The sequence below is a fragment of the Eufriesea mexicana genome, unplaced genomic scaffold (assembly GCF_001483705.2).
Source record: "Eufriesea mexicana isolate 0111107269 unplaced genomic scaffold, ASM148370v2 scaffold4787, whole genome shotgun sequence".
NCBI classification, from domain to species: Eukaryota; Metazoa; Arthropoda; class Insecta; order Hymenoptera; family Apidae; genus Eufriesea; species Eufriesea mexicana.
In genome coordinates this window covers 88,930-110,542 of record NW_016912777.1, presented here as the reverse complement: position 1 = coordinate 110,542, position 21,613 = coordinate 88,930, and the positions used below count along the sequence as shown (strand labels likewise).

At 35.1% G+C, this 21,613-nt stretch overlaps 1 protein-coding gene across 1 annotated transcript in view; it reads right to left on the bottom strand.

Moving 5' to 3' along the window:
- The window catches only part of LOC108551619 (octopamine receptor beta-1R), a 125,042-nt gene that overhangs the window by 18,639 nt on the left and 84,790 nt on the right, over window positions 1-21,613 (bottom strand). The window contains exon 3 of the mRNA XM_017905846.1: window positions 573-794. Coding sequence (XP_017761335.1) covers window positions 573-794 — 222 coding nt within the window. The remainder of the gene's footprint in view (window positions 1-572; window positions 795-21,613) is intronic.

The window sequence follows — 21,613 nt, the reverse complement described above, 5'->3', positions numbered from 1 at the left end:
ATTTATTTATAAATATTTAAATGAAAAATAATATATATTATATATTATTTTATTTCTGTAGTATTATATATTATGAAACAATATTCTGTAAATCACTAGTGGATGTACTAAGTACCGTACTGCTAATTGTAAATATCTCCAGCCATAACTGATAAAGACTATAAATTTAAAACGCTTGCAAATATAGGTACTGAAAGCAAATATGAAATCGTTAATAATCACGAAAAAATGGAAGAATAGCGTTGAAACTTCGATAGAAATGCACGAGAGTAAACAGCAGGCAATAAATTTAATTTAGTTTCATTAATTAAACTGCTCCCTTCTCTAAACGTCTGATCCCTCTTATAATTTTTTCAACGAGAAATTCGATATCGGTTTCGATAAATTGAGTCCACAGTTCAAAGCATCGCATCCTATCACATTTATTAAACCTCCTCCCCGTTCGCTAAATACAAAAACACGATGAAATATTGAAAAGAAAAATTCGGAAAATATCCTCGCGAGAAGATGAATGATCACTATGCGGAGATAGAAAAGGCTGGAGAGAGAAACTGAAGAGTGAAAAAATTTACCAGAGGAAGAATGGAAGCCAGCAGGCCAGAAACGCTGACATGATGATTCCCAATGTTCTCGCAGCTTTTCGTTCTCTCCTCATCTTGCTGCTGCTAGTGATCGGTGGATCCTCTGGCTGTGGATCAGGCGACGATTGATCCACGGTGGGGAGCGTGGTCAAACCGGCGGAAATACCATTGATCTGCAGATGTTTGTTCAGAAGCGCGGCCGCCACTTTGCTCCTGCAACACAAAGTCCCAGGTTCTGTATTTCTGTTTGCGTGAAATTTTCAAAAGAAGAACAGAGAGAAACCATTCGGTTCCTCTTGTGTTTCGAACGAATAATATTTTAGGAAATTTCATTTTTATTATATTTATTATCATCGTATTTGTTTCGGTATAAAATAATAATAATAATAAAATAATATCGAAAATACCTTTGATTATTTAAGACAGACACAAGTGTAGTACTAAATCTGAAAATAACTGAAATTATCTACAGAGAAAGGTATAGTAAAATATATCATTAATTTCAATTTTCATATTCACCGTTATTTTTATATTTTTAATTTCAAGAGTCTCGTAATGGATAATTTTTCATATTTTTATTTCTGAATTCTAGATGGAGCAAAGTATGGCTTATTAAAATAAATTCCTCCTTCTGAATATTTAAAATCAATATTTTCACTGTGTACATAATTTTCGATGAAACGCGTCCGCTATATCAGCCTGTGAAATATAAATATTATACATACACTAATTAATCATTCACTCGTTACATTTCCATACCGTATGCAACGTCCCAGTAATAAATAATTGATTACTCTAAAAATACACGAGGTTGAAAACAACGTATATTACCAGAATAACTAGGAAATATTTATATAAGATTGGTAAATTTTTACTCCCGAGATGTACAATATTCCATCTTCGCGACTATTTTCAATCTTTGCCTCGAAATATCCGCCACGAGATAACGTATCTCGTTCTAGAAGACGTTAAAGAAAATATCTCTGGGATCGCTAAATGTCCGAGTGTCTTTTTACGGTATTATTAAGCCGAGCAACATTCGCAGGGCTATTTTCCAAATAATGCACGTATCTGAAGTTGCGGAGAAGAATGGAGACTGTTATAGAGGATGCATAGCGCGTCTGACTATAGACGGTCCATTGTCACTGACGCGCTTTGTTCCCCCCACTCCGCGACACTCGTCCCACTCCGCGACACTCGTCCCCACTCCGCGCCGCCCGTCGATCGCGCAGTCGATCGCATCGCGCGTCCTAACCTCACTAACCTCGTAACGTGCATCGCCTTGGAGGTTGTTCCCGGAGAAAAATGAAAGCCAGCACGCGAGAACTCGGTGTAGAATCTACGTTCGATATTCCCGTATAACAACTTTATTTTACGGAAACATTTTTTATTTCATAGGAAACGCGCGAATCGATTAAATATTTCCTTCCCGTGCAGTTTCGAACATTTACCAGCGAGACGAGACTGGGTGCAGCTGAATATCCAGGATGAATACAGTATAGATCCGATCGGAATTTTTGCAGAATCGCATATTGATTTAAAAGGAGAAATTGGTTTCCAGGGATTTCAATATTTTAAAGAATATTCGGTACCATCGAAAAATCGAGACTTCTCGCTTGTGTAAATTTATATAGGAAGCTCGTTGTTTCAAGTAATCTGGCAGGTTTTGGTGGAATGATTTATTCTCGGAATATTCGGGCAGGAAATTTGAAAATTCCTTTTCCAATTCTTCAAATTAATATTCGGAATTATAAATACTGATGTTATATTGATACTAAAAAATTTATTTCTCTTCTAATCTTACTTCGATTTTTAATTTTTTGATTTAATTAACCGCGTTCTGCGATTAATATAAAATGTGCGAAATAATTATTTCTGTGTAGAGTAACGAATGAAATATCGATGGTGGTCTGATGGAATGTGTAAAAATACTCTGAAAGCTTTGAGATGGTACAGAATACCAAAGTATGTTACGTTTATACAATTCCCAGCGATAAATATTCACTTAGCTCGGACTTAATTAAGAATGTCAACCTTTAACGTAACTCCCAAGTTCAGCGAAGATTTCCGTCCCAAATTGATTTATATTTAACTGAGATTATTCTGTTGATGTTAAATGATATTAATTAAATTTCCTTCTGCCTCGTTCAGCGCCGACTGGGCTTTAATTTAGCAATACCGAGTGCTTCTTAACAATTTCCAGACACTTTCTCGCTAAATTAATTCAACCGACATTCGGAGATCCTGCAAAGGGAAGAGAATAAATTATGCCAGCAGAATGAAAAGTATGTCTTAAACGTTGTCGCGAGGCTCATCCTAGAGGAAATATTTTTAAAGCAATAACGAGGATTATTAGCCAAGTGTGAAAATTTTATTCGCAGAATTATTAAATTTTTCTGCAAATGTTTCGCTTCGTATTTAATTTTTATTCTTTGAATAAACGTCTCGTATTTACCTGGACAAATGAATTGCAAATATGTGTTTAGGATGATGATTTCAAATTTTTTTTAAATCTTCCAGCTTCCGGAAAAATTATCACAGCTCTCATTCGTAAAACAATTTTATGAATTTTTTCATAGAAAATAAACTGCAAGTATATATATGTGTATACGCAGAAAAAATATCCTTAAAATGTTTAATAATATTATTAATAAATAACCCTCAACTCTACAAAAAATAATTACTCACCTGTCGCGATTTCTTTTTCTAAAAATAATTAAGCTATTTTTCACAGTGATAGTTAATGGTACACACCGTATGGTATTTGAAGAACAGAAGCATAGTTGTGATATTATTTGCATTTGCATACCGATAATTAAACGACCAAGAGAGAAATCGGATATTGAAGCGCAGCAAAGAAACGAGACGATGTTCCGCCGCAAAAGTTCCACTACCGCTTTAATTAAACTCCTGGCAACTGCAAGCTAGTATTAAATTCGTATTAAATTGTTGAGCAACGACGTATAAGAGCAACAACATTTAGCCTGGCAAGATATTCTTGTGAGAACAGCCTTTATTGCCGAGGAGGAACCCAATTATTACGAGAATATTTAATAATCGTTATGAATCTTCCCCAAAAATTGAAAAATTAATTTTCTCGATAATTTTTAATAACGAGTCACATTTTGGGTTACAATAACTCCACGAATTTTATGTTTCGTTAATTTTAAAATTTAACACTGTGTTTATCAGAATTATAATAAATATATTACAATTCGTATCATAGCGTTATTATTATTTTTATTTAACATTGATATGTGTATATGAGAACATCCTTTATTGCCGAGGAGGAACCCAATTATTACGAGAATATTTAACAATCGTTACGAATCTTCCCAAAAAATTGAAAAATTAATTTTCATAGGTGATATATGATATATAACGAGTCACATTTTGTGTTACAATAACGCGACGAATTTTATGTTTCGTTGATTTTAAAATTTAACACTGTGTTTATCGTAATTACAATAAATACGTTATAATTCGTATCATAGCGTTATTATTATTTTTATTTAGCATTGGTATGTGTATATACACATATTTTCATCGTCATTGTACTTATCGAGAACACGTTTCTTAATCAAAAATATGCAAGAGCAACGAAACCGATTGATATCATAATCGACAGTTGCTAAATATCAAAATCAATCAAGCAAACAATTATTCATGATCAAAACCTCCATTCCACGAATAACTTCATCATACAACGAATAACCAACTGAACACATTTATTAAATGAAACCGATACTTCAATGTTTACTGAAATTCATACAAACAGAAATAATAACCATACAAATTCCCAGTCCACGAATAACCCACCTCGATTTCAATAATCAACATCATAACCGCGAAGCCACTGCAAACTAAGTCAATCTAAGCCAGGAAAGAATAAACAAACAAACGCACAACTCTATTAATTCCAGCCCCCTAGGATATTATATTTAACTGAATATATTAAATATTTATTAAAAAATATTATAGCACAGGATAAAAATTAACGATGAAGTTTGTCCAATTATTTAAAAATACACTATTATTTTTATTATTTAATTTATTTAATTATTAAAAAACAAACGTGCAACTCGATTAATTCCACCCCTCTAGGATATTATATTTAATTGAATGTATTAAATATTTATTAAAAAATATTATAGCACAGGATAAAAATTAACGATGAAGTTTGTCCAATTATTTAAAAATACACTATTATTTTTATTATTTAATTTATTTAATTATTAAAAAACAAACGTGCAACTCGATTAATTCCACCCCCCTAGAATATTATATTTAATTGAATATATTAAATATTTATTAGAAAATATTATAGCAAATTAACGAAGAAATGTATTGAATTATTTAAAAATTATTTTTATCTAATTATGATTATTATCACGATAATAATTTGCACGTTACCCTCAATGATTTCAGAATTGCAACTGACCTATCCAACTATTCTCTTATTTGTCCTCTCTTCTGTCATACATTATAAAAATATACTCAGTCCACACCATATTTTCTGATATATGTCATTTATTTATTACATATGTGGTATTGTGAGCTGGGAAGAACTCCAGCGAAGAAAACCGTATTAACCCTTTGCACTCGACGATTTTTTAGCTGGAGAAGAGTAGAAATTCAAAGATTCTCTACTGAAAAACTGACGATACCTTTTTGAGCAGTAAATAAAGAATTGTATAATAATAGAATTGTAGAATTATTTGATTTCGATACCTGGAACGCTGTTACATTACATTAAATTTGATATATTAATTAACATCGATCTTCCAAATTTTATGAAATGATGACTAAAGTCACCGGTCACCGTTCGAGTGCAGAGGGTTAAAAGCGATATCGGGTCCAGCTTAGCTGTTTAGGGTATCATCTGGAGCACATGCGGACGGATGGATGACCACGCGCAAGGATTGTATGGACGAAATATTTATGACCGGGTCGAGTGCAAGCAATGAACGAAAGTCTAGGAATGTGCCCGAATTTCTGAAGTACCTGGCCCAGGGCTAGGGCGAGATCGCGTGGGAAATGAGCGATCAACGAAGAGAGCTTGCGTATGAAAAGAGAGAGCGTTAGACTTTAAATAAGGGTGCAAGTGCACGGGCGAGATAGAATGCGTGTAATCGAGACGTAGCGAGTAGAGAATCTAGAAACCTAGTGTAATATTGTAGGATATTTTTTGACTTCCCCAGGTATAGAGGCCCGGTTAGCGTCTGGCGGCCAGACGAGTCTGGGGAAGTTGGGGCCAGGCCATGCGAGGTAGCCTCGCTCAACCCCGGTTTTCCCCATTGTAAACCGGGGGTGACGCGTCCGTGGGCACCTCTCGGGAAGGGCCCCGCGTGGGTGACCCTTCGGAGAGCCTAACCCGAAGGAGGAATCCCTTCCACCCCAGAGCGTTACGTGGAGGGAGCTTTCTCCTCCTTCGGGGAGGCTCTTGCCTTCCAGACGGGCTTAAAAGGGCCCGCTCTGGAAGATAGAGGAGAGTTTCGAGATAGTCATTAGAGAGTTGAGGTAGTCCATGAGAGAGTTGAGACCGAGAGTTATGATTGCGAGAGTCACGCGTTATTGAGAGTCGAGTCGAAAATACAGACCGCAGTGAATCTAAGTATTCCAAGGTACTCTCCAGCGAGTAGAGACTGTGTGACTCTGCAATATTTTAGTTTAAATAAATCTGTTTTGTTATTAAAAAGGAGTCGTTGTTTATCAGACGCGCAGATCTCTGTCAGCATAGGATTAATCTAGCATTAATCCTACATATATATTAAAATCCATGTCAACCATTACCACGCCCCTAACTTCCATAATCATACTCAGAGGTTCAATTTGCACTTGGCTGTCGAAATACCCTTTACATAAAACTCGCCTATGCAGAGAAGAAATTTCTAGATCACGTTTTCCATCTTTCCCATCGATCAACCCCTCTGCTCCCTTCGTGGAAGGGAAACAGGGGATGAAACGGGAGGAACTCTCTGCGCCGTGTCACCTTTGACGAATAATCGTCGCAAAGAAGCCGGGAATGATCGCGAAGGCAATCATGGCAACTTTTATTAGCACCCGGAGGATTACTTTCGCGATCGAGAAGTTTCGACTTTGATCCGGATCTACTCTCGATTTCCCTCGCCACGTGGGCTCTCTGCAAAGGCTATTGGGGGAAGAAGTTCCAACTCGATGGCCAGGTATCGAATTAACTGGCAATTTCTGATCCATCGACTGACGTCTTTCCAACGAGCAAGAAAACTACCCGTTCCCGGCTCCGCTCGTCGATGAGACGAAGTTTCGAGCTGACTGGATTCGGTATGGGAACTCTTATTTTATCCTCGGGGTCGGTTCCAACGCCAATCGACCGTTCAGTTGAACGTTGTCTGGAATGGACCACGGGATCTCACGGTTTCACGTTGGAACAGGATTTCTAGGAAGGGTGGAAATGGATTTAATCGTTAGCTGAATCGTCAGTCCTGGATCTTTGGTGTCCTGCAGTTGCTTGGGGTGAGAGGAGATTTGGGTTTGTGGATTGGTGCTGTTGAATCGGGATTTTTCAAATTGTCTGAAATATTTAGGTAGATATTGTGAGCAAATGGATAAACTGATAAGAATATTTATTAAACACAATAACAGCACAATATTAATTATAATTGAAACTCGTAAAATAAATTCGATATAATCTGTTGAGGACTCTTTCACACACAACGTCTATTTGTAATGACTGTCATTCACCTACTGATTGTTTTTCGCGACTCACTGTCACACACATATTCTTCCGCATAAACATTCCTCACACTCATACCACACATTCTATGACAACCACTACCACAGATATAATGTGTGGATAGAAATGGACACCAATATCTTCTAGGTTTTTGAACAATATTAATTATATAATTGTAAAATTAATATTTTACAAAGTGTTAGAGCCGCAGTCCATGGAAAATTTGAATCCTTTTCAAAACGCTGTTTAATTTTTCACAGGATAACGAACTATAGCGGAAAGGTAGCGAAAAACTGCAACAAAATTACACCAAAATTGAATTAACATAGTGAAATAAAATTATAACGTTCCTCAAAATGAAAAAATTGCGTCAATTCAACACCGAATGAAAAATATTCCCAATCCAAGTGAAAAATATTATAATAATATAGTATTATAACATATTAACGATATTCAAATTTGTGAATATTAATTTTATTGTATAATGAAAGATATTTAATTAATTAAAAATAATTAAAGATAATTAAAAATAATTTTTATTGTTAGAAAATCAAAAAATCGAATGGGTGGATAATGCTGTTAGAAAATGAAATACACATATGGAACCAATTTTCAGAAGTAACACGAAACCAGAAACAAAAAATTTGATACGGTAATAAATTCATTAATACAATTGATAAAATTTAATTTATTACGAAACCAAATACGAAGTTTCGTAATTGTAAATTATTTTTATATTTGTGTGCGTTAATACTTGATTGGACGACCATTAATTAGAATTCTCATCCTGTCCTGTACGTACGTATACATTTACGTTTAATATTTAACCAATTCCAATTTCCATTATATTCAAAATTTATTGCCAAATTCCTCCATCATCCCGGCACCAATATTACTTTCGAAATTTCGAATGTAGCTTAAGAATTTAATCTATTACCTTATTAAAATATATTAACATATGTCAAATATAAATATATTTAATAATTTATTTCAAATTTGGGACTTAAAGATCCCTGTTCCAACTGTTTAAAAGAAACCAACATTTTTGACTGTATAATACAGACAACAATCTTAAAACCAGTCCTAATTTTCCATCATTCCTTTATCCTCTTCAAGGACACTGGCATATAAGTGTCCTGTATATAATTTTTCCTAAATTATAATTTTTATAGACGAAAAGAAAATTCAAAATTTATTACTAAATTCCTCCATCATTCCAGCACCAATATTACTTTTCAAATTTCGAATGTATCTTAAGAATTGAATCCATTACCTTATTAAATATAAATATATTAAATAATTTATTTCAAAATTTGTGACTTCTCCATCACTCCTTTATTCTCTTCAGGGACACTGACACATATGTGCCTATAATTATAAAAGTGGTCTAAGTCATCGACTTAAGAAGAACGATTTTATTATTTATTTCGTGTTGCATTAATTTATATCACGATAAAATATATTTATTTTCTACAAAACGGTGAAGAATTGAATCGTTAGATTGAGTTTGCAGCTCGATCACAATTAATTTTATAATTTATGACGTATTTAAATACCGAAGCTTTTAATATTTCAGAAGCAAATATAAATAACTTAGACCATTTTCATAATCATAAACACATATGTAGAGATAGGGTGGTTGTTAAATAATATAACTACTATTTATTAACCATAAAATATAATATACAATGTGCGGTGATGGTAAAGACTACGAATATAGATATCTATCAACTAAACTTTTACGACTACAACTAATAACACGATTATAACTAACAACACAATTACAACTAACAACACAATTCTTCACAACTCTTTTTCTAATAATTCTACTACGAACTCTAACATACTACACTGTACTACGACATACTACATACTGCCTACTCACGCCCTTGCATCCCTATTTAAAACCATACATTCTATCCTCTTTCATACCTATTCTCTCTTCCCCAATCACACTTTCCCACGCACTCCTTGCAATCTTACCCTCAGCGGGTCACGTAGCTCAAACAGTCAAACGCATTCCTAAAGACACTCTTCACTCTCATCCGATACATTCATAAACATCCCGTCCACACGATCCTAGCGCACGGTCATTCGTCCTTTCGCACGCACTCTAGATAACATGCTCGACCCACTCATCCTGCGATACCACACATATGTATTCTGTATATAATTTTTCTTAAATTATAATTTTTATAAACGAAAAGAAAATTCAAATCAATTGGAGAACTATTCACCGCAGAATCTCTCAACAATAAAGAAAGGAACCTGGTCAAATACTTACTGCACTGTCATCGATATAAATAAAATTAAATAACTTTTTTCTACTTCAAAAAATTCGAATAACCCGAAGAGGTGAAACAGCCTAATCTAGGAAAATAATTGAGGAAAATAATTGAACGAGGAAAACAATTTAACCAAGGAGAAGCTCGACTGAAAATACCAGCATCACTGCACCCCAGTGGTACACCATCGAGATTCAAAAGCAAAAAAAAGACACTTGAAACAGGATCGAAAGATTGGTAGACTGTAACAGGGTCTGGGACAGGCCAGGACCGGCACAGAGGGCTCTTTAGCGATTCCAATTCCGATTTAGAAGGTTGGTGGATTTATTCAGAAAGCGAAATGAGATCTGTTGCCAAGGCAGAGCCTGTTCCTTTGCCTGGTCAAAGGAAAAATTAAATCTGCGGCTGGTCTGGCCAGACGTCTCTGCTTTTCAATTCCACTTCAAAGGAGCGTCGAACGGTTACTCGAACAAGAGGATCCCTATATCCAGTCGACTTTCATTGCACAAAGCGAGCACTGTTTTATCGCGTCCGGCTGATCTGATCCTTGGACATTGGGAATTCCGATGAAAGGTCTCGTTTGTTCACTGATGCCCGCGCTTCGGGGTCGGCATTCGATTCGAATGAAATTTTTCGACCATTTATCAAGCGCTTATTGCACGTTTCGTAAAGGTTTTTGAACGTTCCAAATTTGCAGCAGAGAATTGTCCAAAGTCTTCTGAGAAAGGATATTGAATTTAATGAAATTCGTGTAATTTTATTTGCTATTATTTATATGATACATTTCGTCTTCTAAATTGTAATTAAAATATATTTTGATATTGTTAATAACGTATAATCCACTGTGAGACTTAGAATAATTATTAATAAAGGATATTACATTGTCAGTTGCTGAACTTTTGACTGGTTGTCAGAAGAATACAAATTTTTATAGAGTGATACATTTTTAAGAAAATTTCATGTCAAAGTTTCCTTTTTTAATGAATTTTTATTTCATATTTATTTTGCATATTTTAAATATTTTATACAATTTATTTCATACGATTTATTATTGTATTAAATTATCCATTCGTTGCATTATACAATATGGAATCATAAATTAATTCGGAATAACAAGGAGAGATAGACTATTTTGCAATTAATTAAAATTTACGTTATAATGGCAATGTCTAAGCAACAAATTTATTCTTACTAATTATGCAATATTAATTTAAGCAAAATATCAACGAGAAAAATAATGCAACTATTAAATAGCAAGTCAAGAATATTTAAAAATTGGAAAAGGTTCCAGAGGTTATACACTTTGCATGGGAAATTAAATCGATTTCACGCTGATAAGGTTAAAACGTTGTGGTAAATATTTGCATTCTTATTGGCCTAGCTTGGTAGAGGAAAAAAAAGGAAAAATAGGTTGATACTTAATCGTATTACTTCCCATTTTGCTGCTGGCTAAGGGCTGTTCCGACGCGGCGGAAATAATTGAGTTCCTGCGTTAAAAACGCAGAGTGTTCCGCGAGGATTGAGTTTCGAAAAATTGCATTCCGTTGCATCGATCGCGCAGAGAAATCGCTTAACAACCGTTGTCTTACCTCCATGCTTTCGTACAATATTCGTGACCGGGCATGCAGAACATTTCACCACTTCGGAAATCCATTTTTAATTCCATTTTTAATTCCATTTTTAATTCCACGAACAGTGGAAATCGCTTAAAAATTATCGCGAATTAATTTCCGAAACTTTCGAGCCATTTCTTCAACCAAGATATTAAAAAATAAATTACTAACATTTTATACAGAATATTCGACGATTAAAAATAAAATAACAATATTACTCTATATAACGAATGCAAAATTTTCATTACTGCTTTTGTTAATTTTAAAACAATTTTTTTAAACATCCAGAAATTTTATCCTACATTTGCATTTGATTTCACTGGTTGGGAAAGGAATTTTTGTAACAACGTGTGTGTATAATACGAGATTTGTGACGTGGGTGATTTGCCGCGGAATAATAAAATATTTCTGCGGAATATCCTTTAAACGCGAGATTTAGCAAAATGTGATTTCGTATTAAAAAGCAACGTGATCCAACGCGGTGGAATGAAATCTATTGAAACGAACGGACGAAATAACAATGCGGTATTATTTTACAAAACGCTGAGATCCGTGTCTGAATAGCGGCTTCCGGCGAGCGGGGAACTCAAATCTTTCCTTCCAAGCAATTCCTCTCTGCCATAATGGAAATATTTAGCCGTGAATAATTGATATTACCTTCGACTTTCTAAGAATTCTCGAAGCCCCTTTGTTGAAACGCGAATTCAGAATTGAAAACGGTAATCCCTGTAATATACAAGAGGATCAAACGACGCGCGCTCAATCATTGACTCGCATCACTTCGTCTGACTACGTACCAGATCTTTCTACTTACTGACGCTCTTAAGGAACCTTGAAAAATTTCTCCTCTTTGCTATGATTGAAAAAAAATATCCTATTTTATCTCTGTTCAACCTCCACGAAAAATGAAAATAAAAATAAAAATAAAAAATTAGCCAGGAAGAATTTATAAAATAGTTAATTATTATAAATATAACGAACTATTTTTTTCTTTTTTTTTTAGATTGTTATATGCAGGAATTGCTAAAAATATAGGCAGGTTTATTTTAATTATTCACTATATCGCGTAGAAAATAGTGGAAATCAATTTGTCTGACTAAGCGCACTTTCATACTACTTAAAGGCTAGGTTTTATTAATTATTCAAGGGAAAGAAGTTTGAGGTGAATCTTTTACGGCCATGGAAGTGCAGGTCGGATAAATAAATGATTTCCAGATGCATTTTGTTAGGTATACTAATGTCGTGGAATTATAATATAGTTAATGTAATTAGTGCTATTTAAAAATTTGTTAAATATTCTCCTGTATTTATACTGAATTTAATAATATGTTTCGTCTAAAATAGCTGGAGAAAAGCTCTGGAAAATTCCTAACGCTTTTAATTAGTAAGCAACTATAATCTGCTTCGCTGTAGCCAGGGCTGTACTACTTCCAGCTTACGCGTTAATCGATTTTTAATACAATCTTTTCTCTACGCTCACGTCATTGAATCGAATTGCCCAGAAACACTTGCGCTGAGTCAATGACACGAAAACAGAATATCCTCGATGTTTTATCCTTTTCAGGGTTCGAAGCTTCCTCCTCGAAAATCTGACGTGAAGGAACTTTTAATAAAATTGTTCCTCGAGAACTTCAAATGTTGTGATATCGGATAACAAAAATCACTTCTAAATTCACAGTCTTCTCTATAAACTCATTCTGCAAATTATTTATTAAATTCTTAATCCGATTCACGGTATAAAAATTTTTTTAAATTATTACTAAAATTATCCCATTGAAATAAATATTATTACAATTTTATTAATTTTTCAAAATTAATTTTTAGACAATTACGAATTCTATGGTGCAAATGTGCAATGGGAAAATGAATTTTAAGCATATTGCAAGAATATTAGTCGAGGAGGTATTACAAGGGAGTAAGAATAATTTTGATAACGTCTACAGAGGAATAAGCACTTTAGTTGTAATGAAGTCAAATTAATGCCTGAATGCATAAATAAAATTTGTGGAGAGCGCACGATTTCCCAGTTCACCGATCCTATCGAAAATTTACAGAATGCAGTGAATTTCCAACGCTATCCGAGGAGCGGTTCGAGTGGTGTATATCGACCACTATGCCGGCACAATGCATTTTTACTGAAGTATTCTCGATTATCCTATAAATGGACGGATAGGTCCTTTATATAGCACAACCTTGACTGCAGCAACAACAAAAATCATTCGTTACGATACCGGAGAGCTTATGTTCGCTCGACAATGAACCGCCGTGTCTTGTCTGTCAAAAACAATCGTCGGAAACTCGATATGGAAATCAGAGTAAGATACTTGGAAAAGTAGGAGATAACAATTTGAATAATGCAGGAAAACAAATAAATAATTTTGTATCACAGTGACACTAAGAAAAATATTTTAAAAACTTAAATCTTAGAAATTCGTCTCTCAATTCGAGTATTAAAATTTCCAATTTTGAAAATGAGAATTTCAAGTTTCAAATCTTAAAAATCCGTCTCTCAATTAAAGTATTAAAATTTCCAATTTTGGAAGTGAGAGTTTCAAATTTAGAGTTTTCAAGTTTAGAATCTGAACTATGAAAATTTTAAAGTTCAGAAATTTTAATTTCGTAAGCTTAGGATTCGGCACATGGAATTTTCAAGCTTAGAATCTGAACTACGAAAATTTTAAAGCTTAGAAATTAAAATTTCGTAAACTTAGGATTCGGCACATGGAATTTTCAAGTTCAAGGTTTGAAATGAGAAAATTTCAAAGCTAAGAAATTTAAATTTCGTAAGCTTAGAATTCGATATATAAAATTTTCAAGTTTAAAATCTGAACTACGAAAATTTTAAAGCTCAGAAATTTAAATTTCTCAAGCTTAAAATTCGGTATATGGAATTTTCAAGTTCAGAATTCGATGTGCGAAAATTTCAAAGCTCAGAAATTTAAATTTCTCAAGCTTAAAATTCGGTATATGGAATTTTCAAGTTCAGAATTCGATGTGCGAAAATTTCAAAGCTCAGAAATTTAAATTTCTCAAGCTTAAAATTCGGTATATGGAATTTTCAAGTTCAGAATTCGATGTGCGAAAATTTCAAAGCTCAGAAATTTAAATTTCTCAAGCTTAAAATTCGGTATATGGAATTTTCAAGTTCAGAATTCGATGTGCGAAAATTTCAAAGCTCAGAAATTTTAATTTCGCAAGCTTAGAATTGGGTATATGAAATTTTCAAGTTCAGAATTCGAATTGCGAAAATTTCAAAGCACAGAAATTTAAATTTGATAAGTTTAAAATTCGGTATATGGAATTTGCAAGTTCAGAATCAGAAGTGCGAAAATTTCAAAGCTCAGAAGTTTCAATTTCGCAAGCTTAAAATCCAAAATATGAAATTTTCGAAATTTAGAAATCTAAATTTCGGCATTTTAAATTTTAAATATCCCATCCCAAAATCTCGGCTTTCAAATTTTATTTACGTGGGCTTATTGTCGTGTCTGCAGCGTCTCAAGCTTCGTGTTAAGAAATCGGAACATCTGGTTATGTAAATAAGATTAAATTCAAATTACACGAAGTCAGATTCGTAGACGGGTCGTCTTATTATTCACCCCTAGTAGACCCGGACTTTTACGTTATTGCGTGACAGGGAACCGCGACATCTCTTTCGCAATGGGAATAACATACGACTACGTACATACGATATTATTCATCTCCTCCATTTAATATTCATGCTAATACCTTTCTAGAAAAAACTACTCGTTGAACAAATACAAAGCATCAAAAAATAACTCTCATAACTCAATATACCACGAATAATAAAAGTATACCATAAATATAATAGTGAAGACAAATAGTAAATTCATGAAAACAAAAATTCTCAATACAATTCATTCGAACAAACACCAAAAATTATTATTTTTATTACAATTAAATTATGATTATAAAAAACTACTCGTTGAACAAATACAAAGCATCAAAAAATAACTCTCATAACTCAATATACCACGAATAATAAAAGTATACCATAAATATAATAGTGAAGACAAATAGTAAATTCATGAAAACAAAAATTCTCAATACAATTCATTCGAACAAACACCAAATAATATTATTTTTATTACAATTAAATTATGATTAAATTAAAAGAAGGATAGCTAAAAATTATTATAATTATTTTCTAAAATTAATATTATTTTTATTACAATTAAATTATGATTAAATTAAAAGAAGGATAGCTAAAAATTATTATAATTATTTTCTAAAATTAATATTATTTTTATTACAATTAAATTATGATTAAATTAAAAGAAGGATAGCTAAAAATTATTATAATTATTTTCTAAAATTAATATTATTTTTATTACAATTAAATTATGATTAAATTAAAAGAAGGATAGCTAAAAATTATTATAATTATTTTCTAAAATTAATATTATTTTTATTACAATTAAATTATGATTAAATTAAAAGAAGGATAGCTAAAAATTATTTTAATTATTTTCTAAAATTAATATTATTTTTATTACAATTAAATTACGATTAAATAAAAAAGGGGGATCCAAAAATTATTATAATAGTAAGACCCGAATAATATCGAAAAATCAATAAACGTAATAAATATTTTAAATACAGGACAAATCGGGGCCAATAATTTTCTGCGATCGATGAAGTAGCCTAAAGCACGAGGAGCAATCGTGCAATTCGTGCAATTTGCATTTTGTCCGTGGGTAAAGAATACGATGAAACTTGTCCGAAATGTCAGCTTGTCAAATGAGAGTTTGAGATGTCTCGAATAACAGAGGTGGGAAATATTTATACCCGGCAGGGCTTTAACGAAATCTCCGGGAACGGAATATTATGGAAGGTTTGCCAAAGAAATGCGATTTCGCGACACCGAGGATCGGTTGGAAAATAGAATTTTCGCGTTGCTTGAAAGGTAACGACGTTTCGCGATCCGGACGATCCATCGACCATCCCATTTTTCGTCTACGAGAGAAGCGTGCGCTGCACTCGCGATATCATACGCGATAAAGCTGTGTGTTAACGTGTTAAACGATGATGGGATATAAAAGGGAGATGTAGAAATACCGGGTACTTTGATGTAACTTGAAAACGGAACGGGCATTGAGGAAGTTTTATAAAGGAATATCGCGTTATGCGACGCCTTATGTGCGATTTCATATAGTATAATATTGTACATCGACATTATTTAATGTAGTAGTAATAATATAAAAATAATACGATATAATAATATATACCTTTTTTCGGTACTAACAAAGTACTATGAATAATAAATATTATATATATATATATTAATTGCATCATAAAGATACAATTGTGTGAGAGCAATAGTTAATTAACAAGCGATAATAAAAATAAAGAAGAAATAAATAAAAATCAAACAATAAAAATAAAGAAAAAATTGCTGTTTAATATTTAAGGGAAATATCGAAAAATCGTAAAATCGTAATTGAATTAGTATAAAAATATGTGATATATATGATTTAATTGGGAAAAACTGTCTACTGCGATGGTATCTAATTTTAATTAGTCATTGCACGTCTTGCAATTTTCCTTCCAAAATTTGATGCACGTTGAATCGTGCTTAGTATAATTTCAGTACCAGCTAGTATTATTTCCGTATTAATTATTTCCAGTATTACTTTTGTTCCGAATTATTTAGTCGTATGGCAAATATAATTCGCCGCTGTGCAGTCTGACATGAAATTTCACGTCGAACTGTGCTCGCCATTGTGGCGCAAGAAATTAACGAGAAGGGGAGTAAAAAATTTTGGGGACGACGAAGGAATCAGTGGTACAGCTGAGCAAAATTCATCCCTCGCTGTACCCGGAATTTGCCTCGGTAAGAAGCGGCTATCGATCGCCACTGGCGAACGATACAAATAAAAACGATACCAATTTTCCGCGAGAGTATCGGGAAAAAAGGAAGGGGGGAGAAGAAAAAGAAGGAATCGTTTGGCTCGGGAAGGACCCTTGAACTTTTCAAGTCAAACAAGTTGGCTGTTGAATTTTTGAAGCTCGCGCCCCGGAAAACTCGCTAAATTGCTCGCAGCCTCGCGAAACTTTTAAAACTAATTCGATCGACGGTACGAGATGCCTGGAATTGTCGGAAGTCGCAACTTCCACGGTCAAATTAGTTAACAGGTCAAACAGGAGCGTCGAACTTCCCCTGGCAACTTATTCGTCGCTCTGGGCGCATTTATTGCGCTCTCGAGATGAATTCGGCTGCAGATGAAATTTTTCCCCGTCCCTTTCGACGTGTTCCGATTCGTTAATATCCTGGACAATTGAGCCACGAGTCTCGATTTCACGAATTATTTCGAATTAATCCATAACGATTTATAAACGAATGACTATCAGTAGTGTAAACTAGGTATAGCATTAGTATGGATCATTAACACCGTTATAGTCACCTTAAGTATAGATTACACTTTGGAAATTAGACGACTCGATGTTGGGTGACTATAGTGACCACCAATATGGATGACTATAATTATATTCATTGTTAACATAAATCAGATTGTTCTATATTGTATAGTCACTTTTGATGTTATATAAAAATAGCTATTCTTAGTGCAGATTAAACACTGAAGACTTGATGACTGTACTCGCCTTTAGCATGAACCCAGCACTCAACGTTGGATGACTATAGTCATCCTTTTTAGAGTAAACGCTGAACATGAGATGATTATAGTTATTTTTCCACTTTGACACAGTGCAAAAGCTCGAAATTGTGTAATTATAGTCACCTCGGTTATGGAACGAACACTCTACATTGACTGATGAGTACTATCACGTTGAGTAGTAGCCATAATCATCTTTACTATAGATACTATTCTCTGGATCGCGACTACAATATTCGATGTAAAACGAATATTCGATATTGCTTAGTAACCATAGTGACCATAGTGACTATAGTGACTATATAATTGTACGTATCGATTATATAGTGACTATATAGCGACTATAACGACTATACGCTGTGACTATACGGTGACTATAACGACTATATATCGTGACTATATGACTACACGTACAAATATCATCCACAGTAGCCTTGGCTATAAAAATCCACTCGCCATCGACTGACTATAGTCACTCCCAATGACGAAAGTATCAACGCTGCGGATCTGTTTGCCAACATGGCTGCTGAGTTCCTACTAAAGTTGGTGGCAGAAATTTTAAAAGGCAGCTCGATCGGTGTTCTACACCTAAGCCACGTCGACTTTTCGAGGCGCTTAGTCTATCGATGGCCATGAAGGAGAAGTTTCAAAGTCAGCTTAACACCTTGCCTGGAAGCTTTCAAACGGTAACTCAATTAGCGGCCAAGCTATAAAAGATCCTGGGGGCTTTAGCGGCTGACGTTGGTGAACTTCGGCTGATCATACTTTATATCACGCCGCTTTTTCCTTCAAATTTTGATAGGGAAGGTTGACCTTTCAAATTTTCGGATCGAAAGGTGAACGTGATCGGACTGTCGAAGGTGCTCTCCTAACTTTTCCTACGGGGATAAAATAACCAAGAATTCTTCATACCACTCCCGCGGCACTTCGGTGTCACGCAGTCTCGGATTACAAATTTTTTCCACCTCGTACAATTTAAAGTAGCACCTATCTCGCGCTGTGAAATATTAAATAAGATATGCACGCGTGTGCTCTTTCCCGCGTAATTTAAATTAAAAATTGGATTAAAAAATTACGCGGGAATACAAAATTTCGACACGTTGGAATTGTGACGCGGGAAATGTAATTTTCATAAATACACGATGATAGTACCTGATTTTATAGTGGCTATGCTTTAAGAGGTACGAAGTTTAATGATATACTACTTGCACGTAATGCGGAATCTGTTCGCCGTCCAAGATGATCTCAGAAGGTCTGCAGGTTCGAGTGGAGACATAAAGAATCCAATAAAATGCTTCAGGAAATTTCCTTCCTACCCAGTGTATCCAACAACACCGTGTTTTCCTCCTATAGGCTATCCAGAATAAAATATCCTTTTCTCGAGTGCCATATCTATAAATTCCATTCTCATTGTCTTCATTCTATCACGTACAGATATGTCATATCAATTATGGAAGAAAAAATGCATTTAATCAAATTTATTACTTCTTTCATCTTCCATGACCTAATTATCTTATGTGACTTTCTTAAAACTTCCATTCATTTTCCATCACTCCTAATTTTACAGTAACCTTGAAACGTTTGATTTTAAACCAGCCCTAAGGAAATGAACCTCAACAAAATGTACAACTTAGATTCATTAATTTTAATACAATCGAATATACAATTAATATCTATAGTCTCGAAGTTAGCTACAGCTTGGAGCCGTTAAAAGTAGCTACGCATCAAGAAATAATGAAAACATCGAAACCTAGGGAAACATAAGGAAACATAACCTCTTTACGTGACTATTCGTATTAATTAATGCCAGTTGAGCGCAACAATAACGCGATATCAACCTAATCCTTCGGAAGCAAGTTTCACCTCGTGAGACTCCATAAACACGAGGTCTCCTTTGAGAACACAGAGATTTCGATGAAAGAAACGACCCAAGGATCGCATCTCGTCTGAGGACAGTCCAGCCAGTCGGTGTTTCGCGGAGGACACAATGCCAGAGCATAAAACCGAAGCCAGGACTCGAAAACAGAGACATCCACTTCGCTCGGTTCCCATCGGGACTTGGACCACGAATCCTGGATGGATCCCAGGACGCCAGGCAGTAGCCATCGATCAATATTCAAACGCCAGGGAAACGCAACTTATTCGGTCTGAGGTCCTTCCAGGCGTCTTTGGAAACTGGCACGATCATCGATCGAACGGCTCCTATCGACGATCCTGCCAGATGCCTCGGTATCCTCTGCCCCGGACGATGGAAAAGGAGTAATGAGAGCCAGCGAAGGGATGAGAGGAACGAAGTAAGTAATAATCCTTTAGATTAAGGCCAGAGCTGGATAACCGGAGTTCAATTTCAGCCGCTAAAGGACCGGCCCCGACATTCGGTCAGCTTCTGAAGGACTCACGAAGGTGGCTCGCGGGATGAAATTTAAGAAGAGGATTCCGACCAGGGTAATTGCGTTCGGTACCTGCTTTTCGTTTCTGTGATTAGTATTCCGAGCAGAGTAATGAAAGGATCCTCTTCGCGAGGTTTCGGCGTTCGGCAGGATAAGGACGTGATTTTTTCTGGACACTTTTAGGCTAATGAGGGACCTTGTGGAGACCTTGAAGAGACCTGGAGGAGACCTGGTTCTTGGGTGGTTTTAGAGGAGATTTGGGAAAATGGTGTTGGTAAAGTAATTGTCACGATATCGTATGAACGGGATATGTGTGACAATTAATTATTACATTGTCGTAAAATTGTTATAAATATGGGAATTAATTATTACGATATCGCATGATTATTATAAGAATACGAAATTAATTATAAATTCTTGGAATAAGGTTTCTAGCGACCATCATTCACACCGTCGACACTAGATGGACTCCGACTTCGCGAGTCCTCGGAAAACCTCCAAATCCTATATATATGTAGCGAGTATCATTCTCACCCTCGCAGCTAGGTGGATTCCGACTTCGAGGACTTTCTCGCAAGTCCTCGGAAAACCTCTCAAACCAATATATATAAATTCCCGTCCTTCCAATAGTATCCCAGTGTCTAAGGCAGGGCCTGCTAGGGTAGCCTTACTGATGAGTCCGCTAGCAGGCCCGTGATGAAACGCATCCCTTCCTTTTCCTAGCATCCCTTCTAGCTACACAAACACGGAGGATACCTGCGACCAGCAGCCCTCAAATGATGGTGGTTGAGGACCCCCAGATATATGTAGAATCGGATTTTAGGTTTAGGACTAATAATTAGTATTGTTGGCTACTCTTAACAGAGTAAAATAAGCTTATAAATAGAATGAAGGCTATGAAACAAGAGAGATTCGCTATGGACACGCTACTCTGATCTTTCTTAGACTGATTTGGACTTCGTACATATTCTCTGACGAACACACTGGCACACTCTTAGGCAGGGCCTGCTAGGGTAGCCTTGCCGATGAGTCCACTAGCAGGCCCGGGACGAAACGCATCCCTTCCTTTACCTACCGCCCCTTCCAGCAACACTGCCAATGAGGATACAGACGACGACCATGGGGGAGGACCACCCACAGGTTGATAAAGTCAAGAAATAACGCCTGGTTTCTGAATAAATTAGACAAACAATATATTATAAATAATGTAACGAAATACACGAATTGAACTAACTAATCCCGCTTATGGGATTCTAACGGGAGTTACTATTCTAGCGACGCCACAGTCAGCACTGTCTCACGAAACTATCAACTCTCAACTCTATTCTCAACACTCGACTCTCGAGTTTCGACTTTCTACCTATCTTCCAGAGCGGGCCCCTTTAAGCCCGTCTGGA